This window comes from Somniosus microcephalus, chromosome 12 (assembly GCF_052327205.1).
Source record: "Somniosus microcephalus isolate GS21.2 chromosome 12, FLI_Smic_1.0, whole genome shotgun sequence".
Lineage (NCBI taxonomy): Eukaryota > Metazoa > Chordata > Chondrichthyes > Squaliformes > Somniosidae > Somniosus > Somniosus microcephalus.
In genome coordinates, this window is record NC_140998.1 from 132,903,007 (window position 1) to 132,912,485 (window position 9,479).

A 9,479-nucleotide genomic window follows, 5' to 3' on the forward strand; every position below is an offset into this window, starting at 1 on the left:
ATTCTGCAACAAGTGTCTCACCTCCTGACTCCAAAGCCTTTCCACCATCTACAAGGCACATCAGGATTGTAATGGAATACTCTCCATTTGCCTGGGTGTGTACAGCTCCAAAAACACTCAAGAAGCTCAAAGCCATCCAGGACAAAGTAGCCAGCTTGATTGGCACCCCATCCACCACCTTAAAAATTCACTCCTTTTCAACACCAATGCACCATGGCTGCAGTGTGTACCATCTACAAGATGCACTGCAGCAACTCGCCAAGACTTCTACGACAGCACCTCCAAAACCTCTACCACCTAGCAGGACAAGGGCAGCAGCTGCATGGGAACACCATCACCTCCAAGTTTCCCTCCAAGTCACACACCATCCTGACTTGGAAATATATCGCCATTCCTTCATTGTTGCTGTGTCAAAATCCTGCAACTCCCTCCCTACCAGCACTGTGGGAGTACCTTCATCAGACGGACTGCAGCGGTTCAAGTATGCAGCTCACCACCACCTCCTCGAGGGCAATTATGGACGGGCAATAAATGCTGGCTTTGCCAGAGACGCTCACATCCCAGGAACAAATTATTTTTTGAAAAGGGGTATAGAGAGGAATATGATGGAGGTATAGAGAGAGGAATGTAAGAGAGAGATGTGGTAGAGAAAGAGGAATGTGAGAGATAGGGAGAGATGGCAGTACAGAAAGAGAGAGGACGAGACTCAGGGGAGGGGGAAGAGATCAAGACCACTGGAGGGGGGAAAGGGATGGAGACGGGAGAGGAAAAGATTAACGCGGCCAGGGAAGGAGGAGTGTGGGAAAGATTAGGGAAAGAAGAGAGAGAGACTGGGTAGATAGCGAGAGCAGACACTGATGCCAACAGATAGTTTGATACAGGGCAGAACATGGAGGTATTGTATTTATCAGGCATGTTGCTGAACCTTTAGGGTTACATTTCAGCCGAAGGGAAATGTTCACCAATCACATCAATGTTCACTGGGGTTGATCACAACTCCTGTTTCCATGGGAAGGTGTTTTTGATGATTTTCCCCGAAACTTATCTTTGGTTGGCAGCTGCAGGGATTGCTTTGTGTGATGGTTGTGTTAGGCACCACTGAAGGCTGATAATGGGCAGAATTTTCTATAAAGCATTTTCAGATGCAGTAATATAGTTTTTGGAAGGAGCTGTGACCTGTTAGAGATTAAATAAAGCCACTAATGAGATTTATAAACTAAAAAATACCCACTCATGAATTCAGACCAAATCTCATGATTTTCAGAGTTTGTCTCATGACATTACTGGCTACCACTGAGCCACGGCTGACAGCTGGGGTAGTTAGATTGTGGAACTCCGATACAAACCGTTGAAGCAGGTTCTATAAATTTGTTTAAAGGGGAATTAGTTGCGAGAGAAAAAAGTGGAATTTAAAATGTTTTGGGGAATGAGCAGGAGCGGGATTAGACTAGGTGGAGAAAAACGTGGCGCAGCATTGATGGGCCAAACGGCCTGTGTCTCTGCAGAGACATTATTCTTCTTCAACCCTATTGACAGAGAATTGGTGAGCTCTTTCTGGCCTAAGGCTCTCCAGCTTCTGGCCTGCTTTGGTTTTTTATTTGTGTAAAAGACAAATGGCAGTGAGATCAGCTCCGTGTGTGTTTGTTTTAAGAGAGCCACGTTTTACTAGAGATCCAATTAAAGCCCCGGACTCGATCACTGCCAGCAGATGGGAAGGTGTGGGTGGTGCCAGTCTGGTGGGCAGTGCTGGCAGCTTTTCCCTCCCTCCTGATATTGACACCTCCCAGCGGTAAATAAATAGGGCAATTCCAGCAACACAGGCTGCAAACACTGCGGGCCATCGGTACCAATGCTGTCGTTGGGTTTCATGCACCTCTCCAGCCTCCGCCGGACGGGTGTGGCCGGGAACCTCCTGAGACGGTGTTGGAGCGGCCGTGTCCCCCTGTCTCACCGAGCCGGGATGGCCGTGAGTGTCCGGGTTCACCCCGGCCCCGACTGCCTCTTCGATGAGCCGGTCCAGGTGCGGGTGGGCGGCCTCACCCCGCTCCAACAGGTCACCATGAAGGCTTCGCTCACCGACGAGAAGGGGCAGGCTTTTCACTCCTTGGCTTTCTACAGGGCGGACGAGCAGGGGGAGCTGGACCTGAGTCAGTGCCCGTCCCTGGGTGGCCACTACACCGGCACCGAGCCCATGGGGCTGTTCTGGTCACTCACCCCCGGCACTCCTTTCACTCGGCTGGTGAAGAGGGACGTGGCCACTTCTCCCCTCTGTGTCCACATTGAGGTGTTTGATGGACACGGGACCCTGGAGCGGCTCCCAGAGCAGCCTTTGGCCGCCTGTATCAATCAACGGTGGTTTATGAAAGAAGGGGTGAGGAGGATCCCAGTGAGAGAGGGCAGGGTCCGCGGGGTCCTCTTCGTCCCACCTGGTAAGACCTGTTTTTGAATTAGTCATCAACTTTATTCGGAGCTTTTCTCACCCTGACCCCCTGGTATTGGGAGCGAAACACTCGGCTGTGCCCCATCACCTTGTACACAAGACGTGACATCTGGTGCTCGGACCCATATGTTGTCATTTAAAATACAAAATCTTGCGCACAATTGAACTTATATTTTTATAAAGGGTTTCCTTTGAAAAATAAAGAGTCATACTGCTTTAGTTTTAAGAATGGATATTCAAACAGTAAAGTTTAAATTGGGAAACAATGGGTTCTGAGTTTGAAGATTTTACATTTTTGACACGTAATGTAAAGTGGGATTGCATTTTACTGAATCTGTTCAACACACCTGATTTTTTTGCACTTATGCCGAAGTCTAACTTGAATTTAGACACATGAGTAAAGAATGCTGAGCAAGGATGGGAATTGCTTTGCCTGCAGTGGGACTTTTCGCTCAGAACAAAGTACTTTCTTGTTGCATTTCAAACAAGTTATGTATTTTTACATTGTCAGATTTAGCAATATTAATCGGAAGTGCACAATCTGAAGCCCGAGTAGACAATTGCCAATTACATCCAACTATTGAGGGATGAACTGACTAGAATATGACCAGTAACTATTTAGCCTTTGAAATGCAAATGTATTGAAGAAACAATCTTGTCCGTACCGTGTTCAGACAATATTGGGATCTCCGTTTTGACACCCGCTGTCTTGCATGACAGGGATTATAAAAGCAGGAATTGGTAACATTGCATTAATAATTTTGACAAAGTGCATAAAATACATTCTTAAAATATTACAGCACAGAAGGATGATGTTCAACCTGTTGCATATGTGCCACATCCCTGAAAGAGCTATCCGCATTGTCCCATTCCCTTGTCCTGCCCCAAACCCTTTAAAATTTAAACTTTTCAAATATTTATCCCCTTACCTTTTAAAAGGTCTTATCAATTGTGTTTCTACCAATAATTATATTTGAGCATTCTTTGTTCTTACAGCACCCTGCGCAAGCAATGTCCCCTTCTAATATCATCATTTTATATCCTTTCGTTGCCAACTGGTGGAAATAGTAATTGTATAATTATCTAATCAAGCTCTCTGAGAATTTTGAACATTTCTCTGAAGCCTTCTTTGTTCCAGTGTACAAATGTCACATTTAAGCCAGCCATCAGTTGTGGGTCAATTTAAACTCCGGGAGCTAAAAATTCGATTGTGTATTGTTAGTTGTGTGGGTGAAACAGGTGCCGTTTTGGGTCGCAAATGGCATCGTAATTCTGGTGCGTGCCGCTCCGAATGGCAGCTTGGTGAGAGCGTTAGCGACGGCGCTGGGACCGTGCACCAGAAGTATTGATTGGTATCACTTTGTTATCTCTGTTTGCTACACTGTCTTTACTATGGATGGGGACTTTTCTTTTAGTGAGAATGAATGGCAACTAAGGCAGATTTGTGTTGTGAACTTGTGCTGAAGAAAACTGGACTGAGATTGCTGAATCTCCGAACAATTGCAGCTGCACTATATGTAGAAACAATGATCTGAACTCAACTCATTCCATCTTGCCCTCGCTTCTGAGTTTACTGTCTGCAATTACCTTCTCGCTCCATATAAACTCTCCAACCCATATTCACGCCAATCCCAGCTCAGCTAAACTTGTTCATGAGATGGACATGCTGCTCCCTCGACCCTATTCCCTCTAAACTGTTGCCATGGTGTGGAGATGCCGGAGTTGGACTGGGGTGGACAAATGTAAGAAGTCACACAACACCAGGTTATAGTCCAACAGCTTTATTTGAAATCACAAGCTTTTGGCGCGCTGCTCCTTCTCAGGTGAAAGCTTGTGATTTCAAATAAAGCTGTTGGACTATAACCTGGTGTTGTGTGACTTCTTACTCTAAACTGTTGACCACCCAACTTTCTTTCCTGGCCCCCATGCTAGCTGATATTGTAAATGGTTTGTTTTCCAAAGATACAATGTCAGGATCCTTACATACGCTGAGAACACCGAGCTCTAACTCAGCACCAGCTCTCTTGACCAATCTACTGATTGTTTCAGACTGCGTGTCCAACATCCGGTGCTGGATGAACAGAAATTTCCTCCAAATAAACATTGGGAAGATCAAAGCCTTTGGCCTCTGCCACAAACTCCTTTTGGTCCCCACTGATTCTATCCCCCTCCCTGGCCACTGTCTCAGGCTGAACCAGACTGTAAATTCAACGTCCAATTCTGGACTAAACTGAGCTTTCGACCACATATCCTCTCCATCACAAAAGCGCCGACGTCCAGCTTCGTAATGTCATCATTCTCCACCCCTGCCTCACCTTATCTGCTGCTGAAACCCTCATCCAGGCTTTAGATACCACAAGACTCAACTGTTCCAATACTCTTCTGGCCATCCACCCATCATCCACCCTATATAAACTTGAGCTCATCCAGAACTCTTCTGCTCACAATCTAACTCGCACCAAGTCCTGTTCACCCATCAGCTCGCAATCTAACTCGCACCAAGTCCTCTTCACCCATCAGCTCGCAATCTAACTTGCACCAAGTCCTGTTCACCCATCAGCTCGCAATCTAACTCACACCAAGTCCTGTTCACCCATCAGCTCGCAATCTAACTCGCACCAAGTCCTCTTCACCCATCAGCTCGCAATCTAACTTGCACCAAGTCCTGTTCACCCATCATTCCTGTGCCCGCTGACTTATACTGGCTCCTAGTCACTAAATGCATTAATTTTAAAATTCACATCCTCATGTTCAAATCCCTCCATGGCCTTGCCCATCTCGATGTCTGTAACCTCCTCCAGCCCTACAACCCTTGAGAACTCTGCATTCCTCCACCTCTGGCCTCTTGTCCAACCCCCACTTCCATCATCCACCATTAGTGGCTGTGTCTTCTGCTAGCTAGGCCCTAAGCTCTGAAATTCCCTCCCTAAACCTCACCACCTCTCCTTTGAAGATGCTCCATACATTCTACCTCTTAGACTAAGCTTTTAGTCACATATCCTACTCCCTGCCTTGGGACTTTTTCCTATGTTAAAGGCACTATATAATACAAGTTATGGTTTTGTTCTTCCTCAGCTTTGAATAATGAGAGTTTTACAGGAATATCCAATTGCTTTACAAATAGTCTTAATTATGTGGCACATTTCGGGAAATAATTATTTGAATTTGAATTTGACAGGTGATGGTCCATTTCCAGGGATTATTGACCTGTATGGGTCAGTCGGTGGAGTGGTTGAGCATCGAGCAAGTCTCTTGGCAAATCATGGATTTCTGACGCTGGCTTTAGGATATTTCGGGTATGATGACCTTCCAAAAGATTTTGCTAACCTTGATCTGGAATACTTTGAAGAAGCTGTGAACTTCTTGAGACAGCATCCAAAGGTAAGATGCCTTGCATTCCATTTAGAAAATGGTTTTACACATGAACGCATGAAAAAGTAAAGCAAAGACCACGTGGTCCATCAAATCTGTTCCATCCAGACACGGTGGAACCTATACGCACCACTTCTTTCTTCCCCCGCCCCCCCGCCATGCACGGTCAAGCAGTCTCCTGGGAGAGGCTAAAAAATGAAAAACAGCTTAGGCCAATTCCCAGAACTTCCTCTCAAATCCCTGAAGGCAATCAAGCAAACTCCGAGAGACTGCAGTGATTGGTATCACTAGGCCGCAGTGAACCCAGCTGGCTTTTATAACTTGCAGAAACTCCTCCCCTCCATTTTGAAGGCATGTTCACCACACAAGCTGGCAACCTATTGCAGAAGCTGTAGATGCTGTGTGTGATAGAGGCACTGGAGAAGGTGCAACAAAGATTTGCTGGGATGACACCAGAACAGAGAGGTTATACCTATCAGGATAGTTTGAACACGGTGAGGCTCTTTTCTCTAGAAAGGAGAAGACTGAGCGGTGACCTAATAGAGGTCTTCAATATTATGAAAGGGCTTGATAGGGTAAACGTAGAGAAGCTGTTTCCACTTGTGGGGGGAGACCAGAACTAGGGACAATAAATTAAGATAGTCACAAAAACATCCAATAGGGAATTCCGGGGTAACTTCTTTACTCAGTGAGCGTGGTAAGAATGTGGAACTTGTTACCACAGGGAGTAGTTGAGGTGAGTAGCAGAGATGCATTTAAGAGGAAGCTAGATATGTACATGAGGGAGAAAGGAAAAGAAGGATACGTTGATGGGGTTAGATGAAGAAGAGTGGGAGGAGCCTCAGGTGGTGCATATACACCGGGATGGACCTGTTGTGCCGAATGGCCTGTTTCTGTGCTGTAAATACTATGTAAGCAAACTCGCTGCTTTTGTCACTAATGTATATTTTTACATCTTTATAAGTGATAGGTCGTGGCTTTTCAATCTACAGGTATTCTTTCCTTAATAGACAAGAGTTATCCAGTTAATATGGCTTACTGTATTTGGTAAAACGCCAAATCTGAGGCCTTTTCAAAATGACATTGAAGCACTGGAGAGAGTTAAAGGAGGAGAGAAAGAATTTAAAACGACACTGAGCGGCTTACAGAATTGAGTTTATTTTCATTGGAGAAAAGGTGATAGAGAGGGATTTAAAATGTTTGATTAATGTAGATTTAAGTAGGTTATTTAACTTGTATTGTGGTTGTAGTCCTAGAGGGCAGGAGAATAAAATTGCAAAAAATGTAGTGGGACTAAAGAAAGAATTGAGGGGGAGGCAAATAAAGCAGTCTTTTCTCATTTTGGAAATTGTACATTTTTTTACCTCCCTCGAGATTAAGGGTGCTTCACTACATGTGAAGCGTTTTTATTTCACACCAGCGCTGGACTTATTACATAAATACAGCCTGAATCTGATGTCCGGATCCAATGTGACAATGGAGTAAAGCAGAGTGCAGAGAGTCTCACGCTTGGCTTCAGGGTTAGTTACAGAGGAACAGGAGCAGGCTATTCAGCTCCTCAAGCCTGTTACGCCATTCTTACCCAAGGAAAGAAAATATTAAATTCCAAACAAATATATACTCTTGCTTAACTTAGTAGAAGCATATACAGTACAGATGATGAGTTTTTACATGTGTCTACATTAATTTTTTTCTTAAGGTTAAAGGTCCTGGAGTTGGAGCAATCGGAATATCAAAGGGAGCAGATCTAGTTCTATCGATGATCACATTTTTACCACACGTGGTAGCAGCCGTTAGTATTGGTGGGTGCAATGCAAACATTTTAGGTAATTTGCATTACAAAAACATCACTCTTCCTGGCCTGGGTATTTCTGTAGACCGAGTCAAAAGTCTAGAATCAAAGCTGATTGATATCTCTGAGATGTTCGATAACCCAATGGATGAAGCTAACAAAGATTGCATCATCCCAATAGAAAAGGCTGAGGGGCATTTTTTGTTTGTGGTTGGAGAAGATGACAAGTGTTGGAAAACTCCACTCTATGCTCAGCAAGCTGTTCAACAACTGAAAGAAAATGGCAGAGAGAACTATGAACTTATCATTTACCCTGAGGCTGGACATCTGCTGGAACCCTCATATTTTCCATTCTGCTATGCTTCTTATCTTTGGCTGGTGGGACATCCTGTGTCATGGGGAGGGCAAATGAAGCCACATTCATTAGCCCAGGTAGACCTGTGGCCAAAGATCCAGACATTTCTACGAAAACATCTCGAAAAACAGAGCACTTTGTGAAACTATCCAATGTTTCTTTGCCAAAATTAGGGGCTAAATTGTATTATATCTAATATGCCTTATCTAAGTTAATTTGTTACAAACTATCGTGTAACAGTTTGCCTACGCTCCCCCCCCCCCATTTGTATATAATTGTATTTTATTCAGAATACGATTGTGTGAAAACTCATTTTACTTTATAAATCTTGTAATTTGTTGCTTATTCTCCTCCATGTCCGTGTAATTTTTACCTGCCAATTACGTTTTAGCATTAATGATTTGCTGTACAATATTTTAATTGTGGGAAAACATTTTCTTTTAAATAAATTACATTTTTCTGCATCAATATCTTCATTTGTGTTTTGCTTCAGGGTCAACTGAAATTCATTGTTGGTAGTTGAGAATACAGGAGCTAAAGCAGGTAGGTTTGGGGTTGTCAGAAGCCCATGGCTTTTTGCCTATTAAAAATGAAGCAATGGAAAATCACAAGCTGGGGAACACAAACAGAAAATCTCACCCATGGACCTGGAAAATCCCAATTGAAAAGCAGTCACTGTAAACAGTTCACAATTCCAGTATGCAGTCTATATTGGTTGAAGGGTATCAGATGAATCTTCCCTGCCCCTATCCTCCTTTTACCAATATCCATCACAATTTAATACTCTTAAAAGATGGAAGCCCATGGGGTTAAGGAGAAAGTGGCAGTACGGATACAAAATTGGCTCAGTGTCAGGAAGCAAAGGTTCGTGGTGGATGGATGTTTCTCAGACTGGGAGCTGGCTTGCAGTGGTGTTCCCCAAGGGTCAGTTTTGGGTCCATTACTCTTTTTATAAACAGCCTACACTCGGGTGTAGGGAGCAGCATTATAAAGTTTGCAGATGATACGAAACTTGACAAAGTAGATGATCGTAATGAGGATAGGTATAGGCTTCAGGATGACCTAGACAGGTCAGTAAAATGGGCAATCGCATGGCAAATGGAGTTCAATACGGAGAAGTGTGAAGTGATGCACTTTGGGAGGATTATAAATGGCATGTTTTTGAAAAGTGTAGATGAGCAACGAGACCTTGGTGTCCATATACACAAATCCTTAAAGGTGGCAGGGCAAGTTGATAAGGTGGTTAAAAAAACATATGGGTTATTTGGTTTTATCAATGGAGGAATATAATATATAAGCCAAGAGATCATGCTAGAACTTTATAAATCTCTGGTTATGCCTCAGCTGGATTATTGTGAACAATTCTTCGGCACCACATTTCAGGAAAGATGTAAAGGTACTAGAAAGGGTACAGAGGAGTTTTACCAGGATGTTACCAGGGATGAGGGACTCCAGTTATGAGAGAGGTTAGAAAAGTTAGGACTGTTCTCCTTGGAACAGAGAAGGTTAAGAGGTGACCC

At 44.0% G+C, this 9,479-nt stretch overlaps 1 protein-coding gene across 1 annotated transcript; it reads left to right on the forward strand.

Moving 5' to 3' along the window:
• Positions 1 to 1,820: 1,820 nt before the first annotated feature.
• On the forward strand, positions 1,821 to 8,427 carry LOC147109537 (acyl-coenzyme A thioesterase 1-like). Its single transcript, XM_086003575.1, has 3 exons — positions 1,821 to 2,429; positions 5,619 to 5,821; positions 7,512 to 8,427. The coding sequence occupies exons 1-3, from the start codon at positions 1,850 to 1,852 to the stop codon at positions 8,100 to 8,102; spliced, it is 1,374 nt and encodes a 457-aa protein (XP_085859701.1). The 5' UTR covers positions 1,821 to 1,849; the 3' UTR covers positions 8,103 to 8,427.
• Positions 8,428 to 9,479: the final 1,052 nt, after the last annotated feature.

What these genes read in the sequence shown, in the direction of transcription:
- LOC147109537 (XM_086003575.1), top strand. Translation starts at nt 1,850, where the DNA reads ATGCTGTCGTTGGGTTTCATGCACCTCTCCAGCCTCCGCCGGACGGGT. An exon ending in GGTCCTCTTCGTCCCACCTG is followed by an intron (nt 2,430 to 5,618) that starts GTAAGACCTGTT and finishes TGAATTTGACAG; the next exon opens with GTGATGGTCCATTTCCAGGG. An exon ending in TCTTGAGACAGCATCCAAAG is followed by an intron (nt 5,822 to 7,511) that starts GTAAGATGCCTT and finishes TTTTTTCTTAAG; the next exon opens with GTTAAAGGTCCTGGAGTTGG.